Here is a 24,974-nt window from a genome sequence, read left to right on the forward strand (position 1 = left end):
AGACTTTTGGCTGGGAGTATAAAGATGTTTATCCAGCTGCTGTAATCAGAGCGGTATCAGGAACAGAAATACTATCTCATGGAAAGGTGAACAGATTTCCGGCTTCTTCAGTTCTTCAGTAGGTGAAAACTCAGAAATGAGGCAAAAAAAAAAAGTTTCAGTCCTTGTAATTTCTACCCCAAAACTGAAACCTAACCAGTCATGCCTGTGGCAGAGAACCAATGAATGCTTTTGTAAAGCATTCACAAAGAGTATGATAAATAGATCCCTACAAGCCCTGGTTGCCTAATCATTCCTGATTTCTTGTGTTTCTAGAGAAAGCCCCTCCTCTCCCTTGAGTTTAACTCAGAAGATCTCAGTGCACTCACTGAGCTCAATTTCCAAACCCTTTCCTAAAGACACCTCCCAGCTCAGAGAACCGGAGTGTTCCTAATTTAATATCATTTGCATATTGACCTGTAAACATCACAGAGAACTAAATGTGATCACCACAGGTGTGGAGTCCAGCATGGGGGAGGCTGGATTGTCCACAGGGGCACATCAAGAGCAGCTGAGCACTGCAGAGAGAAGTGCTGAAGCACCAGTGGATCCTTGTCTGGGGTGAAATCCAAGAGTTCATAAACCAACATTATGAAACAGCTCTTGTGAGCTTTCTCAGAGCAGCTCTGAGTGTTTATTGTGACTGATAAGCAAATAGCAACCCTGTTACTCCTCTGTGGCAGTTCCTAACCGAGATGGATGTGATGCACAAGAACCTACCATCAAAAACCTTTAAAGCTCTGCACTGAAAACGGGTTCAAGTTGTTCCTTTTCATCCTTTTCAGAACAGCAGTTCTTCAGATGTTTGCTGCTGTACAGCAGCAGGATGGCTCAGTGGGTGCTGTGCCAGGCAATGTCCAAAATCCTCATCCTGCTGCTGGAAAGTGGCCAGAGCTGGGACTTTGGATCAGGTCAGATGGGCCCAGTCACTGCTTTCCCTCCCAACCCCAGCCTGCAAGAGCCAAATTCTTTACCAAGGCACAAGCAGCTTAACGCTCCTTGGGCTGCCACAAGAGTGAAGCTTTTCTGCTCAGTTTTCTGGGTACTTCATTTGTGCACACTAAGTTCTCACAGGTCAAAGGACCTTCCTGTGTCCTTAAAATGTGTTAGAAAGTCTGTCTTGCCCAGTATCCTGTCTCAAACAGAGCCAGGAACAGACACCACAAGGGTGTTACAGAGAAAATGCTAAGTCTGCAGACTTCCTTTGGCTTTACCTTTTGTGTGTAGAGTTCCTGGAAGTCAGTGAGGTCAAGAAGCTACATCCAGCTGATGAGGCCTCCCACGAAAACACTGATTTTCTGGAGCAGTTTGAATCTCATTGGTATTTGCTCGGCAAACAGCCAAATCCATGCATCTCTTTCTAGGATCAGGGAGGCACCTGAGTTCCAGCAAACATCACCACCTTGGTATGTGGAGTTTTAAGCAGTTTTGAGTGCATTCTGACAGCTGTATTTTATTACAACAGCTTTACAAGCAGCTGCTACAGCAGCATTAGCAACATCATTGACTGGGACATCATCACACAGGCTCAGTTACCCTGGAAATGGGAATTATCAGTTCTAGATTAGGCAAAACCAGCACTGGCTGGATCCTGGCCTCAAACTCCTGAGAGACTGGCTTCACTCACTGGCCCCCTATCTCTCTTTAGGACTGTGGTATTTGAGCAACTTTAAAGTTGCATTTCTTCTCAGGGTGAGGTAGGTTTGGCTGCAGAGGCCCAGCATGGAAACTATGCGTGTGTCTCTGAAAATGTTTAGCTATTATTTTATACTGGAGTGGCATTTCAGCTCTGTAAGGATCACATGCCACTCCTGCATTGGCATCCCTCTTTTCTCCATCAAGTCCTTGTTGAACTTGGCAAGTGCTAGACCTGTTTTTATAAATACACCACCAGCATTCCCCACAGACTGATTTCCAAAGCAAAACCCTCGCCACAAAGAATATGTATTATTGGAAGATGGAGAATAAATAGAGATGAAGGCAGCAGAGCAGAGCTGCTCCCAGCTATGCTGAGAACAAACTGCTCCTTTCTGCTGAGATAGATTCTCCTGGTTTTCCACCTCTGTCAGGACAGATCTACTGTCCTATCCCTCCTCAGTCTGGAATTTTATTATAGGAAGTCCTAACAATTCCTCACACAGCACTGGGAAGAACTACAATTAATTCAATCCTTAATATACTACATTTTTAAAGTTTTTTACTTTCCTTTTAACCTCAATTAAAGCTTGTCCTAGCAAATTTTAGCCAGCTGTGGAGAAAACCTGCAGGACCAAAGGACTTAGCAGAAGCAGTTGGAGGGCAATGACATAGTTAAACCATCATCTGGGTTTATATTTTTTTACAGAACATCTTCCCAGGCCTCTCTGAGCTAATTTAACTCTCACTGCACCAAAGGCAAGTAAAACAACCCACCAAGCCAGTACAGTTTCTCTGCCCTGCTGATTTTCTGAAAGACCAAGCAGCTTCTGAAGGTCTCTTAAAAAACATGCAAGAACTCAGGCTGTTCTGCCCCAGTGCAGCACAGAACATAAACAAGTGCTCAGCATCACTGCCAGGTTGGAACAGCTGAGAAGGTGGTGACAGCTCCAGTTTTGTGGCTCACTTGAAGACTCATCTACTTGGTAATCTGGGCAGTGACTGAAGAAGAAAGAGCTCTTAGCCTGGGGGAGAAAGCAGGGTTGGAAGCTGAGCTGGCACTAAAGGCACCTACAACTGTTGCTCCCAGTACTGGAAGCACTGCTTGAACCACCAAGCCCTTCTCCAGGAGGGAAAAAGCCAGAGCCCCACCAGGGAACTGCAGAGAGCAGAAGGGGGATGCTGCACCAGCCCTGGCTTGCTCAGCTCAGCCATTCCCAATTCTGTGCTCCCCTCTGAAGGCTCCAGCTGCACCCTCAGGAGTTGTTTGTGCAGTGCAAGGTGTCAGCTCTGCTGGAGAACAAACCTCAGCAGGGATACTGAGGCTGCTCTCAGCGGCTGATTCCTGCTTTCCTTCCATCCCATCCAGCTGGCACCATTCCTGCATCTGCCAGCACAGCAGTGGGCAAGAGCACCCTCTAGCCTCTTCCCTCCAAACACTAACTCCAGCTTCAAAACCATCAGCATCCAACTTTTCTAGGCCAGCAAATCAACAGATGCTGAATTCATCAACTTTCTGAACCCTCATACACCACACACCGGATTTGATACTGCCACTAGTACATATATACCTCAAATTCTATTCTTTTTAAAAGGAACAAGCTGTCCATAATCTGTTACAAATGTTTTTTCTAATAGAGCAGATGCTTTACAGGAGAAACCTGAAAAAGGTCCAGCAGTCACCACATTTACAACCCTGGGTAATGTTGATTTGAACTCCGTTATAACCATCAATACACACCAAGCTGAGGAGGTGGCTCATAACCCTTAACAAAAGCTGTTTCTGTTCATTTCTCAGTGAGATATGCCCCAGCTCTGTGCCCAGTTGTAACCACAGACCCCAATAACTTGTACTGATAGTGCTGCCCACTGGAATATTGGACAGCCAGAGGTTCTTTCTCAAAGGCCTGTGATGCCATGACCTGACAGGGGCAGTGCCCCTTCTCACCTCTGCAGTGACCTATCTGAGCAGGAGGGATAATTAACCTCCCTCCTTTCCTCTCCCTTGGCTGCAGAGCTGAATCACAAATGCTCACACTGCACCTACTGAACCTCACCTGCATCTGACCTCCAGCATGAAGCAGCTGCACACAACACTTGTTTCCATCACCCACATTCCAAAAGCAGCAAGTACAGCAAGTTGTAGCAAATCACTTTTTTTTAAAGCCATTCCACCTTGGATTTTGAGCTGTTCTGCCCCCTGGCAGCAGCAGAACACACACTGCTGGCTGCCTGCTCCCCTCACGGTGAAGGGCAACCAAAGCAGGTGTGCAGGCATCACAGGAGGGAAAAAGGGAAGGAGCAGGGGACAAGTCTGCAAATCCAGGATAGAGGATATGGATAGTAAGGAGGCTCATCACTGACCTGACTGAAGATTCTGTGCATACACTTGGGTCAGAGCTGCAGTGCCATTCCAAACAAGTGCCTATTTACTGCTTAAGCCATACCACAGGAACGCTGGGAATATGTAAGCAAATGCATGCAACTCAAGTAATTGTGAAACAATAAGATTTCACAAATAAAACAATCAGCATTTATTGTTGTATTACAAAACACTTCATATTTTGGCAATATTTTACAGTTCATCCTTTTCCTTCTTAGGGCCTGTTGAAAAGGTATGGGGGAAGGGAAGAAAAGAGGAGAATGTGGAAATTAGGATTAAATTTCAATGTCTTGCTTAAAAAAAAAATCCTCCCAAACCACCCCAGTCCCTCCCACCAAAATAAAAATCTAGTTTCACTCAATTCCACTATCGAAAGAGGCCATGGGTGAAGCTGCAGGCAATTTCACTATCAAACGCATCAAGAAGACAAACAAAACATTCACAGTGGTCTTCAGTATGGTCTGTTGCGTTGATCATTTCTGAAATCATTTCTGGAAGAGAAAGAAAAGGTTCTAAGCAAGTAACAAATGAAGCAAATAACAAACAGTCCCTTCAGTCAAACATTTCTACAATGACGTCTGTGTGCTGCTCTGTGTTTACAGAGAGCCTCATCCAGAAACATTCACAAAACTCAACAGCCACACTGAGTGATTCTCTCTGGAAGCTCCTATCTGTAGTTAATATTTTCATGGCAGTTGTACTTGCACACATAAACAATCCTTTTCCCACAGCCTCTATCAATCCCACAGCCAAGCAAGGGCAAAGGCTCCTCTTACCTTCCTCCCATTTTGCCCCCATATCCACCTCCCCGGTCCCCGCCTCGGCCGCCGCGCCCTCGATAGCCCCGCTCTCCTCCGTAGCCGCCTCTCCCACGGAAATCTGGGGAAAACCACAGAAAATACATCAGCTTTTTCAGAAAGATGCAGATGATATGGGCAATTGAAACATTTAAGAGGTGTAGCTGTTTTTGCACACCTCCTGATGGACGTGAATCTTCTGGTCTGGGCTCCCCGCACTGGTTGCAGGAATTCCTGCGAGCGAAGTTCATGTTGCCACAGGACCTGCAACAGACAAGGATTCCCCAGACTGAGCTGTGAAGATGAAGCACACATGAAACACCCCATCCCAATTAAAATGACACTTACGGGTTAGGACAAACCCAATCACCATTTTTGGGTTCCCCACTTCTACCCTGGAAGCCCCCACCTCTTCCATAGCCACCTCGTGAACCTGCAGACAAAATTATAATCATTATAAAATCCTATGAACTGCACATGACAAACAGTTATCAAAGATTGCCACTGCCTTCAGACCCCAAGTGACAGGCAGACTTTTCAGGCAGCAGGAGTGTTTAATGCAAATATATTCTCACTATTTATAATAAATTCTTTTTCAGCAGTAAAGGAAAACCTGATCTGACTGAATTGCCACTGGCTAAATATAAACCCACTACATGCATTAATAAAATTTCAGAAAGATTTAACAAGGTATAAGATCAGTCACTTATGGCCAGACCTAGCCACAGAACAAAAATTTAACAATAAAAGAAGTCTGTCTCAATTAATCCCAGGATGCCTCTGACACAGGCACAGGGACAACATTATTGCTTTCTGCATCACAAAATTAAGAACTTTTATAGCAGCTGAAGTTGTTGAAGAATCCTTTTCCATCAGCCTACAGAACTGCCTGATTTCAGAACTAGAATTTGTTGACAGCCACTGCTCAAAGCAAGATTCCTGGAAAATGGTAATGAATACCCAGTGGATTACTGACAAAACTGTATATGCAGAGAATCAGGGAGATTGATATGACCTCGATCAAAAGAATCAGAAATCTAACTGCTGCTCCAATTCATCAGCATCTGAATTACCTACCCTGCTTAATCCCAGCTGGAAACAGAGTATCTCAAGGCTTTGCTGTAACAAGCAAATACTCACAGGGAATTTCCCTCTATATATGTGGGGCTAGTACAGCTCAACATCCCTGTTACACTTTCTCTTTAAAAGCAAGGCTGACACAAGATCTGGAGACCTTCCAGTTCTAAAGGAAAGCATAAATTCTGCTCAGAAGAGATTACAGATTTCAGTTTACTTAACTGGGTTCAATCCTTATTACTCCCTTTCCTGGCAGAATCCCAAAGGCTCATATAGTTGATGAATCACTGCTTCAAAGTCAACTTTAATAAATCAATCATAGTGAAAAAGCATTTAACTGTGCAAAAACAAGGATTCTACAGACTTTAGACCCACCTCGACGCCCGCCACCTCCGCCTCCTCTCATGAATTCAGGTCTTCTGGTTGCAAAAGAAACTTTGATAACGTTGCCATTGAATTCTTTTCCTGTGGGAGGAGAGAAGGGATCAATACAGCTCCCAACAACACAGCAGCAAGCCCAGCAGAGCAGGAGTGATTTGCACACCCAGACTGAACACAAAACTTTTAAGACACAGGGAAGCTGCAATAAATCTCCTGGTTTTGAAAGCTCTGGTCCAAAGGTGAGATGGAAACATTGATATATACTTGCTAAACTCTACAAACACACAACTATTTCAGTTTAAATGAGGTCTCTAAGTTGCAATTTAAAGACATAAGAATGTCTAAAAGATTTTTGGCCATGCTCATGGGTGAAGTAGTTTGGATGTTCGAACTGTCTGTAATTCCACCAAGGTAACAAGGCTTTTGTACCACTCAATAGCCAGCCCAAAACTTAACTCCCAAGTGTATTTAAATGAAGTTCATGGCTTTTCAGAGTGGGTTCTTCATAGATTCAATGTTATCACAGACAAACAGCACTGCACATGCGCCTTATACAGTCATATTTGCCTTACCCTCTTAAACAAAAGTCAATTTGCATTTTATTAGCAAACACAAACATCAGACAAGCATGCTATGCCAGTTTTTTAAGTATTATAATTTCCCACCACATGCCAAGTATGATCTTTTTTTTCTAGCTAGTATCACTAAAATTCTGTGAACACACAAGTTGACAGGAGAAGGCATTTTTCCCTCATCCCCTTGAGTTTATTACTACAGGACTGTCACTGTATTTCCTGCAGTCTGAGGAGCTTTACACCAATATATTTCTGGGATAAATCCCTAATTTTAAAACCTTGTTCTTCATTGTGTATATACAGAGCACTCAGCACAAGATTACCATAACCATTCCCAAACCCTAAAAATGTTCCCACAACACTAAAAATATCAATGCAACACTGCAGGGAATCCCTCCAGCTGCTAACACAGATTACAGCTCTGTTGGTCTAAACAAGAAGTGACACAAACACCACCTCTTGCATGTTGTGCATGGGTGACTGAGGTACAGCAGCAAACCCTCATTTTCAGTGCATATTTTTGGTCTAAATCACTATCTGCTGTTTAATGAAACATAACTCCAACACACATAAGAAACCATGAAATACAGGTCTTTGTTTAAGGAAAAAAAAACAACTATAACCCTAACCAAAATCCAAAAAACAGAACCAAAAAACACAAGCCAAAAGCTACATAAACAGCAGCACTGAGCCTCCAAAAAGGTAATAAAAAGATAATTGATTTGCTTTTTCCACTGCCTGTTAGATTCATAAATAGCCAAAGGCACAGGTAACTCTCACCCACCATCAAACCAGTCGATTGCTGCTTTAGCAGAAGGAGGGTCATCAAAAGATACCGTGGCTTCTCCCTTTGGCTTGCCAGTATCTTTGTCTGTGTACAGATTTATCATGGGTTTGCCAGTCTTTTTGTTGGTCTGAAAAAAAAAGGTGGTACACTTGGAATAGCAGAAACACTGTGAAATCAGCTCAGAGCATAAACTATAACACTGAATATGTTTAGTGAGAATATTCTCCTGGAGCTGGCCTGCAGAAACAACGGATTTGACCAAAGGATACTGACTGGCTCTTCTCCATGAAGAAATGATGGGCCCAGTTTTAACAAAAAAATGAGGTCAAGTGCACAAAATCCTAATTTAGAATAGCAGAACCAGAAGCAGCAGCCACAGAACAGAGGCAGACATGCTGCAGTACAAGGATGGCACAATGGATAGAGTGTCAGGGCTATAAAGACTAAAGAAGAGACACAAAGCAATCTAAATGTCACTAGGAGAAATGTGCTAGTGCTGCCAGCTTACAAATGAGCTGTCAGCTGGGAACCCAGATAAAATATTATCTACAACTGCTGGGGAGTCAGAGAGAACTCTGCCTTGAATGATACCAGTACATTTCCAGTACCTTGGCTCCACTAGTTCCCTTCCTTCTGACCCATGATTTCTCATTTCACATACCTTTATGATACCAATCTGTTTGAAATAGTCTGCCACTTGATCCGTTGAAACATCCTCTCCGAGTCCTTGCACAAAGATGGTGTTGTTATCAGAGTTGTCAGACTCTGAATCTGTGGAAAATTAAGCTACATTTACCATGTGTTTTTGTGGGAGAAACTGCAGCAATATTTTAAGCTCAGCTCTGTGCTGCCCAGTAGCAGACCCTTAAATCCCAGAGACATTTTGTGTGAAATAAAAGAGGAGCAGGGAGCTTAATTTTGAGTCTAACACCATCAGCTGAGTACACTGGACAGCTGACCTGCCTCACACCCAACATTCATGCAAGCTGGGCATCCCAACCCACCAGAACAGTGTGTTTTAAATAACACAAGCTTAGCAGAAGTGCTGGCAGTGAAGGCAGCTGCTTGGCTCAAGCACATTCAGAATTCATCAGGAAATTCTTACTTGCTGCATTAACATCCAAAAATTCAAATGCACTTCAATTAAATACATTTCTTTCACAGAAGGCATGCTTTAGCTAGGTTTCTTTTGAGCCATGGGAATTGCAGCCACATCCATCCTTCTAGACAAACATTTTAAAAGCAGTGACCTAAGAGCTATTATCCACTCCCACTCACTGCTTGTTTCCTTACCAGCATCTGATCTCGGTCCATAATCCCTTTGACCTATGATATGGATTTGACAAAAAAAAAAATAAAAAAACAAAAAGAAAGAAAAAAGACTATTTTTAGCACAACACATTCAAGTGACTTTTTTTAGCAACAAGAAAATATACAAAGAATGTATGCAATGCATCTAAGAGCTAAGACATTAACCAGAGATTTAGAGAATATTTAGATTTAAACGTTCAACAGAAGGTGTCTGTAGGACGTTAACGTGTTCTTTAACTTGCAGCATGTGGCAGTTGCCACACTGATGCTGTGCTGGTGTTTGCTTGCAAATGCTGGTTGTCACATCACCAAGCAGTTTCCCATTTTTTTATTCTTTTTCTACCTCTATTACCTTTCTAAGAAGCATTTGTAACAAAAATTAAAAAAAGAAAAGAAAAAAAAATCCGGTGAACGTCACTGTCTCCACAAATTCTTTCATGCAATTTGACAAAGTAGAAATCCAGTTTATTGCTACAAGTTTGGCTATTAAAACTCATGAACACACCAGCCTCACCAAAACTCTATAATGCTTCTACTAGATAGTAACAAGATATTGGTGGCTTTTAGATTTATAAAGAATTTCCACTGAAACATTTTTGGATACTCGGCACTTACCACCGTAATTTTTGAAGCCACCACGGTCACCACCACTGCAGAGGAAAAATTGAAGAAATGATTTCTTCCTTAAGTCTCTACGTGCTGAGCCCAAGGCTCAATCTACAGTTAACTGATGACAAGTTGAAAATTACTGTCTGGCAGCTAAAGTACCATGTCTATGTTCTCCTTGCTACCCATTCATGTTCAAAGATTAAATTATTAAGAAAAAAAATCTCTCAGGGTGCTGCACTGGAGAAGAGAAGCCCTAAGGAGTATTTTAAACAAACCCATACACATGTGGTTGGCTCAATACTTTCTCCCATCCCATCAACCAAAATAACAGCTATTCAAAACTGGGGTTTAAAGCAAAAACATTATTTTCATGAAGATTAATGTGGGCTTTAATTGTAGATGTAACTGCTACTTTGGAATAATTAGTACTTTAGTATTTTCCTAGAAGTCAAAAGAGCTAAAATTAATCTCTATTGTTATGCATTCATAATAGAGGGGATAAATTAGCAGAATGAGCCATTCTCTGAGCAAGGGTCTGTGGGGACCTACTGTACTACAGCACTTGGCATTACAGAGAAGGTGTGTGTGTATGTGAGCTTCAAAAGCAGAGGCCGTGAAGTTTTATTTCATTCATTCTGAAACCTGTGGCACAAAATGTAGACCAAGTTAAGAGAATACACACATCAATTTTCAAAGGTTAGAAGGGGATTTAAAACAGGTTGTTATGCCTCCAATTATGTGCATGAAAATAAATCCTCACTCTTTTTTTTCACTGGAAAGGTGTATACTGGAAGGATTTTTCCCAACAGCATTTTTGATTGCATCCATGTTAAGAACAAGAGATAATCAATACTCAGAGCCTTCAGGAAAAATAAAACCACTGGATTTTTTTAGAAAGTCAATAACCAAATGTCAGAAGGACTATCTCATACTTCCATGTACAAGTGCCTGCTTGTCCTCCTCATCCTGAGGGACACAGCTGCCACCTCAAAATCAGGCAGGATCACCTAATCCCAAGAGCTTTCCCACCATGATAAAGGCAGTGTGAGCTCAAACCCTGCTGCAGAGAAATATCTCCAGCCTCTGGAGCTGTTGTGCCTCTTCACCAAAGCACTTTGTGACTAGAAATCACTGCAGGTGTTAATTCCATCTGTCTGCTCACACATCAGTCCAAAAAGGGCACACAAGCACCCATCAAAAGGCAATGAAGTAAAATTAGGGAGTCATTTCTTTGGCACTCTGTCCATCTGTTACAGCAAATGGAAAGTCATAAATGGAAGTTGCTTGATACTTAACATTTATGAGAGAAATCTGCCCAAAGTGAGGACCAAATATGGTTTCAACAGGTTATTATCAAACCTGGATTAAGAGACACTCTTTGGAGGGTGACTGACATTCTGGGACAGATTCACACAACAGATAACATCACTTTTACTGGGACTTTTCTTAAAATAAATTTTTGCTGCAGATTTTATTGCTGTTCCACAGAAGAAATCCAAATGCTAAAGTGCAGTGTCATTTATTCATTAATTCACTCATTAAAGATTTTACATGCAGCATCAGTGCTGGTCTTTACTCAAGGCTGTCTGTTTTCAAGGACTGATGATTAAAAACACAATGGTGATGATAAAATTTACTGTAAATACCTTTCTGCCACCTCCAATTCACTTCAGCTAAAAAAAAAAAACTTCATTATGACACAACAATTTTTAGTAAGATGCCTGTTTTTCTGGGATTTTAACTCAGAAACAACAACAGTGAATAATATCAAGCATCTAAATGTTATGAAAATTTTCCAACCCCAGATTATGGTCCCAGCTCATCAGGACAGCAATATCCAGAACAAATACATTTTCTGATGTGGAAGTGTATGGCAGTTAGAAAACCCCAAAAATATAAAAACTTACACAAAGTATGTTTACACATCCAGGATTTTGCTGGAAGTGAGGGTTTGGTAGGATGCTGGAGTGAAAATGTGTGCACCATAATCCCGAGAAATGGGAGTTGAATATACAAAATGTAAGGAAGTCACAGTCCAATACCTTAATTCTGTGATACAACAGTTCTGCATCCTGCACTAATGAGTGCAATCAATAATTTTAACTAGTTTTTTATTAATGTTTACAGAAATATGTTTTTCCCCAAGTATGCCTCAGTATGTTGTCTTCTGCTTAGTCTCACACAACCAACAAGAATCTGGAAAATTCTACTGATAGATACCTGGGATCATGAAGCTATCCTGCAGCAAGTCAAACACAGTAATTGCAAGCAGTTGATGCCACAGTCTCAGATTTACCCCCCACTGGGACCCAAAATCCAACCTCAGCAACTGCATTAGTTCCCATATTATTGCAATAAAACATGTGGAGAATACAAGTGCAGCATTTCACAGCTCACTGCTTTACCAGGCCTGCACACAGACCTCAGAGATGAGTGACCAGATGGATTCTGGAGTCTTAATATCCTATGCTAGAAACATGAGCAGGCAGTTAAAATTCAGCAGTGCCACTGACTAAGATAATAAATAAGAGGCTGAACTGCAGGCAGCCAGAATGTGACAATGCACCACTCGGTGTGTGAACTTGCTGCTATGAAAGAGAAGTCCTCAGCTGTTCTTTTCTCCCATATTCAATCATAGATTTATCATCCCCTACTAGACTGTAACTGGATTTCATCTGGGTATTGCTTAATCCAGCTGGGAACAGCTCTTTAAATTAAAGTACAGGTAATATGGAGAGCTCAACATACAAGAAAAGCAGTTTTATAAATATCAGATAATGGCAGAAGCAGCACTAAGAATTCAGGGACCAAATTTCAGCCTCCAACGTGTCTCTGTCTCACCAAGTGTGTCCCTAACACCTAAGAGTGTATTTTACAAACAAAAAAGGAATATTTAGTGCACCAACAGTCACTGACAGATGGGGCTTTTTCCCTTGCTTATATTTATTGCCTCTGTTCACATTTTTCCAAAGTCTCCATAAGGCAAAGCTTATATCTGTTACAAATCAAAATATTAATTCTGAACACAAACCACACTTGTAAAATACATCTGCACTACATTGTAGCTTCTTTATATCACACTAACTCCCACTCCTAATAGCTGACACAAACATTAAGCTGCATAGGTAGCTTTTGTTTATAGTAGATCACCATAAATCTGCACAAGAGAGAAAAAATAATCTATGCTGAACAAAGTCAGGATTTCTATGACAAATCCTAACACAATGACAAATCCTTTCTAAACTGCATCTCTGTGGTTCCCCCAGCACAGTTTGTGTGAGCAGAGTCAAAAGCAAAGCTTCTCTCATGTGTTTTGTTTGCTCCTGTGTTCCCCACTTACAGCCTTTACCAAAACAATCCAGTCCCCCACACACAGTAACCATTAATTCTTTGTTTTTCAGACCAGGACTCTTAAAAAGCTTGGGTGAATATCTTAAACTCTGCATTCTCAAGACCTGCTGTTCCTCCTTTCTAACAAAAAGATGACACTCTTCTACTATGAAGGGAAATATTTTACCTCTTAGCCAGAATGAAAATTAGTCAGATCATTCAAAATAATAGGGTGGGGAAATTCTACTAAAATCCAAAAAAATGTAATTCAAGACCATTAAAAAAAAAATCTCAAGGATAATTCTGACACCCTAAGGTAGTAAAACTAAAATGTGAACTTCTGACACATGACAAAATGTGTGTTCTCTACTGGACTTATATCAGCTAAGGAATCTGAACAGGAATTTCTCAAAACATATTTTCTTCTCAGTGCTGGGTGACTTTGCACAGGCACAAAAGAAAAATGAGTGCTGAAAGCATTCAGTACAGGACATGTCCAAGTCCTTTTGGTTATCAGAATAAAACTACACCTCTAAGGCTGCATCAAGTTCTCCCTGTGTCTAAATGTCAGTCAAGAAAGAATTATTATTAGCTAAGAACAAGAGACTAATTCATTGTGGTCTCACATTTGATGTGAATTTGTTTGTAAAGTCAAGGAGCAATTTTTACATGTTATTTTCTAAGCACTATAAAAGTCAAAGCCTCCGTTATTACTCCATCCCTAAAGTGTTCAAGACCAGGCTGGATGGAGCTCTGAGCACCCTGGGATAGTGGAAAGTGTCCCTGCCCATGGCAGAGGGTAGAACAAGATGATTTTTGAGGTCCCTTCCAACCCAAAAGCATTTTGGAGTCCTGTGATTACACCATTAAAGTATCTGTGCAGACAAGATTTTTAGATGATCTCCTGATGGCTATGGAATTTTCAAGGTTTAGCATTAAAAGGGGACCAGAACAACTGAAAATGGTAGCTACTGAAGATCAACCTGATATTCCTTCATGTATTTTTCCCCAAGAAATTAATAAATAAATAAGAGAAACTGATTTATAGAAACCCTCCCCAAAGAACCCCTACCCTTAAACCCCACATTTTTGCAGGACTAAACATGATTTCTTACCTTATTACAAGTTATTTTCCCCTTCATTATAGAGTTTGTTATTTAATTTAACCTTTTAGACTTTTCTAATAAGCATGTCTGGTAAAATACATATGTCAGAAGAAGAATCCTCTGCACAATTATGTAAAAACACTGAATAAAGATATGTAACACTGTAGCTCCAGAAAATTTCCACAAAAAATACTATTAAAGCCAATATCACTTAACAGAAGCAGACAGAATTTCTAATATATGCCTTCCCACTTCCCTGAATTTTCCTCCACTTCTTCATTTATGTCCCCTCTTTCCCTTCTTTTGGCTTCCCAGTTCAATGAAGCTCCATAATCTATGTGGATGTGTGAGCAAAAGTTTCCTTATTTTAGAAAAACTTGGCAAGAGGCTTTATTTTCACAGACATTAATACATCTGACTTCATTTTGCAAAGACACAAGTTTATTTCAAAGTGACAAAATCTACCAGCAGTGTGTTTTTTGAAGCTCACATTCATTGCTTTTATTGGAAAGGGCTCAGCTCTAAAGTTTTTTAATAAAGGAGTTTTTATCACAGGAATATGGAAAATCCTCATCCACAAAGAAAATCTAATTTAAAAAAATTTTAACTAAAATTCAAAACTAAAACTAAAATTTACTTTGAAATTATTTTGCTTGTTATTTTTGTTTTATGTGAGGTACTATATATTATAGAATTGTTATATATATTTATGTTTATTTATAGCATATAAATTTGTGTTTATTATTAAAATATTACAGAAAAATATGCATTAAGTTTATATTATATAAACCCCCAGTAAACATGACACTTTTATGATTTTCTAATTGTGCTACCACACCTAATTAGAAGAGGTAAAATCCCCCTACATCATTATAAACAAGCCATTAAATACAATTTAGGAGCATCTCAGAAGTAGACAGATTTTAAATGTGACTTAAAAATAAAACCAAGTAGTGGATTATTTTATTTAAATTAGAGCAGTTCCAACAGAAAACACTATAATTATAGAGTTTTTCATCTGGAGTTTAGGAATAACCCAGAGCTGGGCAGCCTTTTGAAGGGTAAGTGGTGCTGACATGCAACACCTCAAAGCTCTCTGGAAGCTTCAGCATTCTTGCCCTGCATCACTGAGCCCTCTGCACCTCCAACCACTCAGAGGGACACAAAGGGGAGCCAGTTGTGTGAGTTATTAATAAATAATATGTCATATGTTTAATTCAGCAGGCTGTAAAGCCAAGGTGCCAATTGCAGACCTCTGCATGAAATCATCTGCAAGCACAGAATTAAATATGTGCATAAATCTTCTTGACAGTACAGGCCTAAGGCAATGGGGAAAGGGGTGGCAGCATTGTTAGTATTTCAGAGCTACCCAAAATAAACGTGATTAGACTGACAAATAAATCAATAATAAAAGATGTGTATTTTAATAGAAGTTTAAAACTGAAGAAAAGCAACAAAGAACATGTAATGTTACTACTAAATTATTCAAGGCCAAAATATTTCCCTGATAAAATGTGAGCTACCTTAGGTGTGAATTTTATAAATTTTTCTCAATCACTGGCTGTTGGTTTTCTCATCACTGAAAACAAGTGATGGGCTGGGGCAGTTTTTGCATTGCAACTCATGCAAATAAAATGCAGCAGTGTGTCAAAACAATCAAATGCTTGGTCTCAATCTATGTGAATCTAAAAGCTGTTCCCCTAGGCAAAACCCATTTCTGAGCAGTGCAGAAAGGTTTAATCTTAGAAATCTGTTTTGGAAACCTAAACCTGAACCACCTTAGGAACAGACATATAATAAACAAAAATTAAAACCAGCTAAATAATAGGAAACAAGGGTAAGGAGCTGCAGGCACTGGAATGAGATCACTTACCTATATCCAGACATATGACCTCTTCCATCCATGTCATATCCCCCTCTACCTCCTCCCTGTGACCCGCCATATCCTCTATTATCTTCTCCATACCTGCTCTTTTCACGGCGATCATCTGGGAGAATGAGTCAAACCAAATAGGAGTCAATTGTAGTGCAAACTGCAGCACAGTGAAAATTCCCACCCCGGAATTCCCACCTCCTCGTCATTAACTCTGCCATCTATATCTCACATGTATCAATTCCTAAATCTCTCTGACATTCTCTGTGCCAAAAAGGAAAAAAAAACAAAAACAAATCAAACTTGGCTCCATTATCTCCCTTGACTTCCAGGGTCACTGAGTATATCAGAATGTAAAAATCACTCTGTAATTACACTCCATTTTCCAAACATTAAACACATTTTGTCTAAAATACATTTTCCATTGGACTTCCATGCAGCCCTCCCAGTTTGCAAAAGACATCACTGAAGACAGAACAAGGATAAATAGAGTGGGTTGTGCTGCTGGTGTGAAGTTAATGCAAAAAAAAGGCTTCATCTTAAACTTCTCATTCTATCTCACAATTCACCTACACAGCATAAAAGCTGGAATGTGAAGTGCAAAAGCTCTACATGACTGATCAAGACATGTCATCCTCGTGCAGGAAGAGGTTCAAAATAGCTTGGGGAAAAAAATCCCATCTAGAATTTGCAGAACTCAGGGACAGAAACTCTGCAAGGCTGTTCTAACACACCTAAATGCAACCATTTTGGGGCCCAAGAGATTTTAATCTCACTACAATGTTTTGAAAGTCTTAACAAATAAAACATCCCCCAAGAACATCAACAGAAAAAAAAATGAACTGTTCATCAAATCAACTGCTTGCAGAAGGAAATCCAACCATTTCACAGAGCTTCTGCTCAATGTTATTAGCCAATACTGAATCCAAGCCGTGAATTTTACCTTGGCTGTTGTGGCTATAGCTTCCCTTCTGAGACTGGTAGGATTGCTGGGAGTGGCCATATGAGCTTTGGTGCTGGTTATAGCCTGACTTTTGGTCGTAAGAGCTCTGGTGGCCATAGCCCGACTGCTGGTCATATGAGCCCTGGTGGCCATAGCCCGACTGCTGGTCATAGGAGCTTGACTGCTGGTCATAAGAGTCTTGGTTTTGTCCATAGCTTGACTGCTGGTCATAAGAGCTTTGGTGCTGACCATAGTTTGACTTTTGTTCATAAGAGCCTCTTCCACTTAAAACAAACAGAATTTGAATTAATAGCTAAATGTTCACAGAACAGAGAGCAAAATAATGGCTGAAAATTCATGACACTGCTAAAATTTCCTAATGGCAGTTCCCTCATTACATAACTTAGGAGCATCACTCCTCTCATATGTCAAGTCCAAGACTTGCTTTCCCTCCTCTCCACAGCACCATCAATGGCTGATGGAGAGCCTGTGACCTGTTGAACACCAAATCCTTCCCTCTGGACCTGCAGGGCAGAGCCTCAGTGCTCACGTAGAGCAGCTGAGACTTGCTGCCTTAAAAAATCCCAACATTTTGCTTTCACTGAATTGCAACCTCTCTTCTGGGCATTCCACAATTATCAAGAATTTTTTTAAGTGTTCTGGTGGCCTCTGAACCTGTGGTTCTTCTCACCTCAGTGCCATCTACACTATCCCAGCAACCCTCATCACAAACACCAAGCAGTATCACATCCAGGATACTCCAACACAATGCAGCTCTACATTCCAAGAGAGAGTCATAAATCTTTTCTAAGATTAAGATTAATAACTTTAGAGCAATCACAAGGGAATCTCACCTACACATTTTCCTAAGCTACTTCAGCATCTGAAGCAGAAACTGAAGTATTTTGAAAATCTAGATATATGAGAGAATAGTTCTCTCAGCCTTTCATGGCAAGGCATAATATAGATTTATGAGGAATAAATTGCATCCAGGGAACACTGGCTGTTACTCATTCCTTTGTTTCCCCCAGGTACTTAGTTGTGCCTTAGCTGTCTTATTTTTTCAGTAACTGAAAATAATCTCTGGCCTCTGCCACCCTTTCTTCTCTTCCCCCTCCCTGCTTCCACTCTTTTTTGAAAGATGAGGCACTAGATCTGACACTCTCCAGTCTTTGGCAATCTTACTTGCTAGTGAAAGTATCTCAGAAAAAGGGAAAAAAATGCAAGAGCCTTCAGGAAGTTTCCACCAGCTTTTAAAGGCACTTTCAGACCCAGTGTGTTGGGTCTAACCGACCCCAAAATATCCCTTCTGTGTAAATACCATTTAATCTGCTCTCTCCCACTTCTAGCCTAGATCTCAGCTTTAACCTTGCTAATCCCAGCGGTAAACAGCTTGTGAAGATTTTCGTTATTATCTTCACTTGAAAAAAGTCAGCTCTGCTTTTGCCTTTGCACCTTTACCAACAAAGGAAGCATTGCTGAAAGCACCCACTGTTTGCTCCCTTCCCTCCCCTAGGATGTGACAACTACACAGTTTTGTGGCCACCCTCTTCAAGGCTGCTTCCATTTTATTTCTCATTACCTCCTTATTTGTTACAACCCTACATTGAGAAGCTTCCCTTCAAGATCTTCTCTTCATTTTCTTGATCACAAACAATTTATTGGAGAACCTATGTGCTGTATTTTTATTCTACTGGACATCTACAGAATTAAAAACTACATTATTACCTTTGTACAGCTCTAATAAATACTCAGAAAACAAAGCAAAACAAAACTTAACTCTGTACCTGCCTTTCTTATGGAAGCAAAAATGACATCTGAGTAAAAGCACCTATTGCTGGCAGATTAAGATAATTTTTTTAATATTAAAAATGTTTTAAAATAAGAAATAAAAAAGCAGACATCAAGCAGAGGTTTGCTCAAGTCCAGATTTTTTTTTATCACCTTGCAAAAAGTACAAAACCATTTGGACCTTGGACACAAGAATGAGGGTTAGTACTCAACAGAGTATTTAAAAGGGGTCACATGATCCTCAGTAAAGCTCTAACACAAGCAGTAACCTCGGGGTGGAGGCACAAAGCCTGGAAAGTAGACAGTGAAGGTATTCTAACATTAAGTGGCCTTTTAAGTCATTCTGGGAAGTTAGGTTGTATTTTCCAACATATTTTCAAAGTGGTATCATTAATCCTCCTGAAACTGAATCGAATACAACATCACAAGTAAAATACATTTGGAATAGAACAAAGGGCAGCATGCAAGAGCACATTTAATTTCCTGATGAGGATATAAACCCACGATGTTCTGAGAGCTCTACTTAGTTGGAAAACCAAAAAATGACATTTTTGAATCCTTTCTCTCTCATGAAAAGGCATTCTGAGCTAGATAAGCAGCCTGCAATCTGAGAGCAGCTACAAGTTCCCTTGCTAAGAGCTTATTTGAAGTTAATAAAAGAGCACTGTAAGTTTATACAAAAGAATGTGATTGGAGAGGGATTTGATAGGTCTTTCTCCTAATCAAAACACTCTGCCAAGTCTATTCTTCATTGTAGCCACAATCCAAAAACTTTCTAAAGTGTATGTACCCATACAGCTTGATTTCAAAACAACTACACCCATCCTTCTTACATAAAGAAATATTCTTCCTGTACCTCCTGTCATTCCAGACATTAAAAATGTTTTGAGGATGTGGATCCTCAAATATTTGTCTTTTTCTCAGCAATATTAGCAAGAAATATAGCTCTAGTTAAGAATATACAACTACTAGACAATACTTAAAATAGATACTGGTAAACTTGGCTTCCTTACCCTCTGGATGACCCTTTCTGCTGCCCCTGGCTGCCATAGGACTGCTGGTTGTATGAGCTCTGATTCTGATTTTCATAACTGGATTCATCATCATATCCTTGGGAATCTTGCCCATAACCTGGAAATCGAGGAAGAAAATTTTTAGTCAATATTCACCTTTTAAATCCTGCCAATGAATGTAACAAGCTAGCCAAACCTGATTGATTTTGTCCATAGTTCCCATGATAGCTTCCATAGTTCTGTCCATAGGAGGAATTGTCTCCACTCTGCCCATAACCAGAATATCCCTGTAATTTCAAGAATGTACTCAAATAAGTGTAACTTCCACAGCAGTAAATTACAGTTTTCCTTGGCTAGACACAACTGCAAACATCAAGAACAGCTGAGACTGGAATTCTTCCTGGCCCAGGAACAATTATTTTTACTCAAGGAACATCTGCTTTGAAAGACACAATGTTTTTTTCAACATACCTGTCCTTGTCCATAATTCTGACTGCTCTGATTGCCATAGGATGAGTAGCTGGAAGAGAAAAATGCATTTAGGAAACACTTAAGAGTGCCCTCCCCACAGGCTGGAAAGTAAAGGTATTTTTGGTGTCTCTAAGTTTCTCTCCATTCCAAAACAGGTGTTTAATCTGCAGTCCCAGGCATACTAAAACTGCATCAATGAATTAATGGTTGACTGTCAGAAGCCAGAAGAGCTTATTTTAATATCTGCTGTGTTTCAAATATAAATTTTAAGCAAAATAAACCTGGGTTTGCTGTAATTTTATATTATACTGACTCATGATTCTGCCACTTTCAGCCTTCATGAACTGACAAAAGAAGCAGAAGTGCTGAAACTCATCATACGTAGATACAAACCCAAACTCAGGCAGTACTACATGCACAAAACCTCAAGATCTTCATTGGCACAGGCAGCATTAGCCATGATTTTTATACTTCCATAAAAACTCTCACTGATTAAAACATGTCCTGCAGCCTTGGGCCATATAACAAATATCATAACCTTTGGCTAAAATCTTAAGGCAGTCACATGAAAAGCATTTCTCTATATTAATGTAATTTCAAAAGTTCTTACTATTACAAGATGTCATTCCAATTTACATCCACTTACATTACATGATTATTGTCTTCTATTCAGGAATACAGACCGATTTCTCTTGTTTTATAAGACATCTTGAGAAAGGCTCAAGCGCAAGCTTTCTGCATCCTTAATTCCAAAAACCTATCCATACTCTATCCTGAACAATCACTCATCATGCTGGGAATACTAAATGGTCTTTAAGTTTGCAGATGTAATTGCTAACAGCAAAACAAAAATCCTCACATACCTCTGCTGGCCCCCAGACTGACTGTAACTTCCGGAATCTAGAAAGAAAGAAGTCATATTGAGAACCTCCAATTAACATTTTAGAGGAGAAAATTTAGGGAGGGAGAAAGGTTCAAGTACACTGGATATTGCAACTACTATCCCTGCAGAATGAAGCTTTCTCTTTGTTAACAGAAGAGAAAATGTTAAGACTGGAATGACAACAGCACAGGATGTGGAACACACTTGGAAATGCCCCTTTTGAAGGATCCAAATTCTGTTTTCAAGGAGTCTTTTCCAACAACCAGAACTGTACAACCCTTCTAATGGCTATCAAGTACAGTCCCATCATCAATGAGCAGAATGCAGCAGCTTAATTAATCAAGCAAAGCTAAGTAGGTCAGTGCAGCTGAACCCCTTTCTGGGATGCTCTAAGAAAGCTCTGCTGAGCTAAAAGGCACAAACACAAGCAGGATGGGAGATAAAAAATCAGGGATGGAGGAGCCACCACACTTCCCTTTGCTCACACTGCAAGAGGAAGAACCCAGCTGAGAGCTCACCAGCACGTGACAGATGCAGCACACAGAACACAAACACACACACACTGCTTCATCAGCCTCACATCCATCCCAATCCCAGCTCTGCAGAGGTTCCTCACATCCCACTCTGCTCTGTGCCCTTCCAGCCCCTGCACTGCTCAGGTTCCATCCATCTCACTTCCTAGGCAGGAGCCTCAATCTGCTTGAAATTGCCACCTTCTTGTCAACACACAAACACACTCTTCCAATCACTTCAAGAATTTGTGTAAATCATCTTGTGCCATGGTCTAATAAAATCTATCAGGAACTTTGCATCCCAAATTTCACCCTTTCCCCCACATTCTCTCTCCAGCCTCTATCTACAGAAGCGCCTAAAATGCTGACACTGAGGATTAATTACAAGGCAGGGTAAATGTCATAAACGACTGCAACCATTTTCCAATCAAAACACTCATCAGATTGCTGAATCTGCTCATTATACCTCCCTCAGCAGGTTATAAATCCAATCCTGCCAGTGGCTGCACAGACACTTAACCAGAGCTTTGATGAGGGCATCACCTGAGGTGATGGATGTGAGATGGGGGGGTATCATCGGAGATATTCAGACACAAAGCAGCATTTTTAATGCTAAAGTATCTCCTCAAAGCAACACAAAGTATCAAATTTCATATTCTGTAACAGAAACATTTACCAAATGCTAGCATGAGATGAAAGGAGGTCAAATTGTTTCACTTAGATGTGGATTTCTCCCCCTTTTGCACTGCTACACAAATATTTCATTGCTTTTTCATACTGAAAAGCAATTAAAAACCCAAGGTAGAGGTGCAATTCAAGTTTGCTTTTAAAGGGTAAAGTGAAATTTTTACAGTTTCCATTTAAATGATCACAAAAATTACTATTAAATAGGTAATCACATTGTGAAACATGGTTGTGGTTTAACTCTAACATTTATGTGCCATTAATGTTGCTAATTAAAGCATATTAATGGTTGTATCAGAAAATTCTTGAATAAGGATGTAACTAGCTATAAATTTAAGAACTGCATTTAATCTCCTTAGCTTCTCCTTAACAAACTTCCACCAAACCACAACATTTTGGAAAAAACTTGAAAGCAACCAGATAAGGAGTCTGTAAAATATGAAAACATGCAATCAGAGGAATTTCCTTTATTTATACATTTTTTTACATCCTCTGGACCTCTTACAGACTTCTGATCGATTTATCTTTGTGGGCTCAAGGGGGACAAGAGTCTGTAAGGATTTTTGGAAATAACAGTTTATTCTGGAAATTCCTACACTGACCTTTTTTTTTTTTTTTCTTAATGTTTAAAAAGTTTATGGAAAGATTTCCTGTTGATGAAGTGAGACATAGCAGCCTGATCACCTTGCACTACTCAGGGGGTTTATTCCTCTCAAGATAGAACAATCTGCTGTGTACATTTGAAAGCCGAGGTTCTCTTATGAAGTAATTCACATAAGGAAGCAGCATTGCCTCTCAGTATCCTCCAGAGAAAAAGAATCTCGTGTTTGAACATTGCTAAAAACAGAGGAGGCACTCAGGTGCTTGACTGGAAGCACCTGACAGATGGGGGGAAAGTGGATTTAGTTTGCTACAAAGCTTTACTCATTTATTAGAAAAATTCCTGATTTGGGCTCATTTTAGTACCTTTGGACACATTTGCTTTTCCTGGTTCATAACTGCTCCTTGAACGAAAGGATTCCTTTAGCACCCCTTGCTTTGTTTGTATTGTCTATCACTCACACACGCAGCACGAGACAACGCCAAAATGGCTCGACCACAACAAAACATGGCTCGCTCCACAAAGCACGGCCAGCCTTGGAATTCCTCCTCCCACTTGGGGATACGTGAGAACCCACACCTATCCAAGGCTCCACAGGGGCAGCACTGCCGGAGACCCAACCATCCACACCTCAAAGGGGATGAAGAAACAGCACATTGTGCTGGGAGAGGCCCCAGGAGAAGCTGGGCTGTGTCAGGTCACCCGGGAGAGCAGATTCTGCTTCCGTGCTCAACTACAGCCCCCGCTGGAAAACAATTCCAGCCAGGGTGTTTTTAAGCTCACAGCAGGGGGTGTGAAGCCCCCTGACCTCACCCTGTGTGAAAAGCACACAGAGTGCAGAGCAGAGGCAGCACAGACCAGGACACAAAGGTGGCTCCCCTGCTGCGGGGTGGGGAGGGCATTTCCCATGCTAAAGACGGCCAAGACCCAAAGGAGGGGGCGCCTGCATTCCATGCGGGGTGCTGATCCAAAGGGGGAGTGCACAAACCATGTTATGGAGAGGGGCACGACCCAAAGGTGATCCACATCTCACACCGGGATGGGGTGTGCGGGGGGGGAACCACAGCTCAAAAATCGGGGTCCACACAGGGGAAAGTGTTGTGACCCAAAAGAAAGGAGCTTCCATATCACACCGGGGAGAAAAGTACACAACCCAAAAGGAACCAAAATGGGGCCCACGACCCACACACGACCCAAGACGGGAGGGCCTACACTGGGAAATATCAACCAAAATGGGGTTCACACCTCACGGGGAGGGGTTGTGGCACAGTCCAAAGCTGGGGGCTTACACATGCCGTGGGGGGGGCCTAGATCCCAAAAGGGGGGACCGGACCCCACGCATCATCCGAGCACAAGACCCCAAAGGGACCCTGCCCCCACGGCCCCCCCAACTGTGATCGAGGCCAGGCCACGCCCCCGCGCCTAAAGGGGCGTGACCCGAGCGGCTCGCGCAGGGGGCTCCCCGGGGAGGGGGCGTGGCCTCCGCCGAAGGGGGCGTGCCCACGGGGGCCACCGGCGGGGGCGTGGCTCCCCTCCCCCGCACCGAGCGCAGCGGGTGGGGGGGGGCGTGAGGGGAAAAAGCGGGCGCGTCCCCCGCAACATGGCCGCGGCCTTGCCCACATGCGCCACATGGCGCTCGCTCCGCCCGCCCTCCCGCGCCCCACCGCGCCCGCGCTCGGCGGCGGGAAGCGGAGCCGCCGCTGCCCGCTGAGCCCGGCGGGGCTGGCGGCACCTACCCGAAGCCATGGCGGCGGCGCTGAGGGGCGGAGGGAGCGAAGGAAGCGCAGGGACCAACCCGCCCGCCGCGCCGGCCGCGCGCACACTGAAGCACCCGCAGCTCGCGCGGACTGCGGGGCCGGGCGGCCAATCAGCGCGCGCGGCGCCTACCACTCGCTGGGGAAGCGGGGAGGTACGGGAGGTGAGCAGGGCTGTGCCAAGGTACAGCGGGCGGGGGGGGGTGGGTTGTACCGAGGGGAGGGGGTGCGAGGCTGTGGATCGCATCAAAGGATTAATTTAATTTAATTAATAAACGGGCAGGGCATGGTCAGGGTGCGTAGAAGGAAATGGGGGGGTTGCACACCCGGCTTTCCGCACCAACAGCCCCCATTTCCCTCAGTACCCCACTTGTGCATCACCATTTGTAGCAGATGCCAAATGGAGTTAGAGAAAACAT

The 24,974-nt window shown here is 41.8% G+C and overlaps 1 protein-coding gene across 2 annotated transcripts; it reads right to left on the minus strand.

The window, feature by feature from the left end:
- Positions 1 to 4,184: 4,184 nt before the first annotated feature.
- Positions 4,185 to 24,680, minus strand: TAF15 (TATA-box binding protein associated factor 15). 2 transcript variants are annotated; one of them, XM_058854396.1, is made up of 16 exons: positions 24,538 to 24,680; positions 20,985 to 21,021; positions 20,122 to 20,170; positions 19,847 to 19,937; positions 19,651 to 19,768; positions 16,847 to 17,130; positions 15,904 to 16,018; positions 9,601 to 9,635; positions 8,968 to 9,000; positions 8,336 to 8,445; positions 7,672 to 7,801; positions 6,307 to 6,396; positions 5,203 to 5,287; positions 5,033 to 5,118; positions 4,834 to 4,936; positions 4,185 to 4,548 (listed from the first exon to the last, which is right to left on the minus strand). In XM_058854396.1, exons 1-16 carry the CDS (start codon positions 24,545 to 24,547, stop codon positions 4,509 to 4,511), a joined length of 1,416 nt encoding a protein of 471 aa, XP_058710379.1. In that variant the 5' UTR covers positions 24,548 to 24,680; the 3' UTR covers positions 4,185 to 4,508. The 2 variants fall into 2 exon arrangements, with proteins under 2 accessions (XP_058710379.1, XP_058710380.1); XM_058854397.1 differs by lacking the exons at positions 9,601 to 9,635; positions 20,985 to 21,021; positions 24,538 to 24,680 and having other exon boundaries at positions 19,651 to 19,937; positions 20,122 to 20,172.
- Positions 24,681 to 24,974: the final 294 nt, after the last annotated feature.

Source organism: Poecile atricapillus, chromosome 21 (assembly GCF_030490865.1).
Source record: "Poecile atricapillus isolate bPoeAtr1 chromosome 21, bPoeAtr1.hap1, whole genome shotgun sequence".
Lineage (NCBI taxonomy): Eukaryota > Metazoa > Chordata > Aves > Passeriformes > Paridae > Poecile > Poecile atricapillus.

What these genes read in the sequence shown, in the direction of transcription:
- TAF15 (XM_058854396.1), bottom strand. An exon ending in AGAATTATGGACAAGGACAG is followed by an intron (nt 19,938 to 20,121) that starts GTATGTTGAAAA and finishes TTGAAATTACAG; the next exon opens with GGATATTCTGGTTATGGGCA. An exon ending in CAGAAAGGGTCATCCAGAGG is followed by an intron (nt 17,131 to 19,650) that starts GTAAGGAAGCCA and finishes GTTTGTTTTAAG; the next exon opens with TGGAAGAGGCTCTTATGAAC.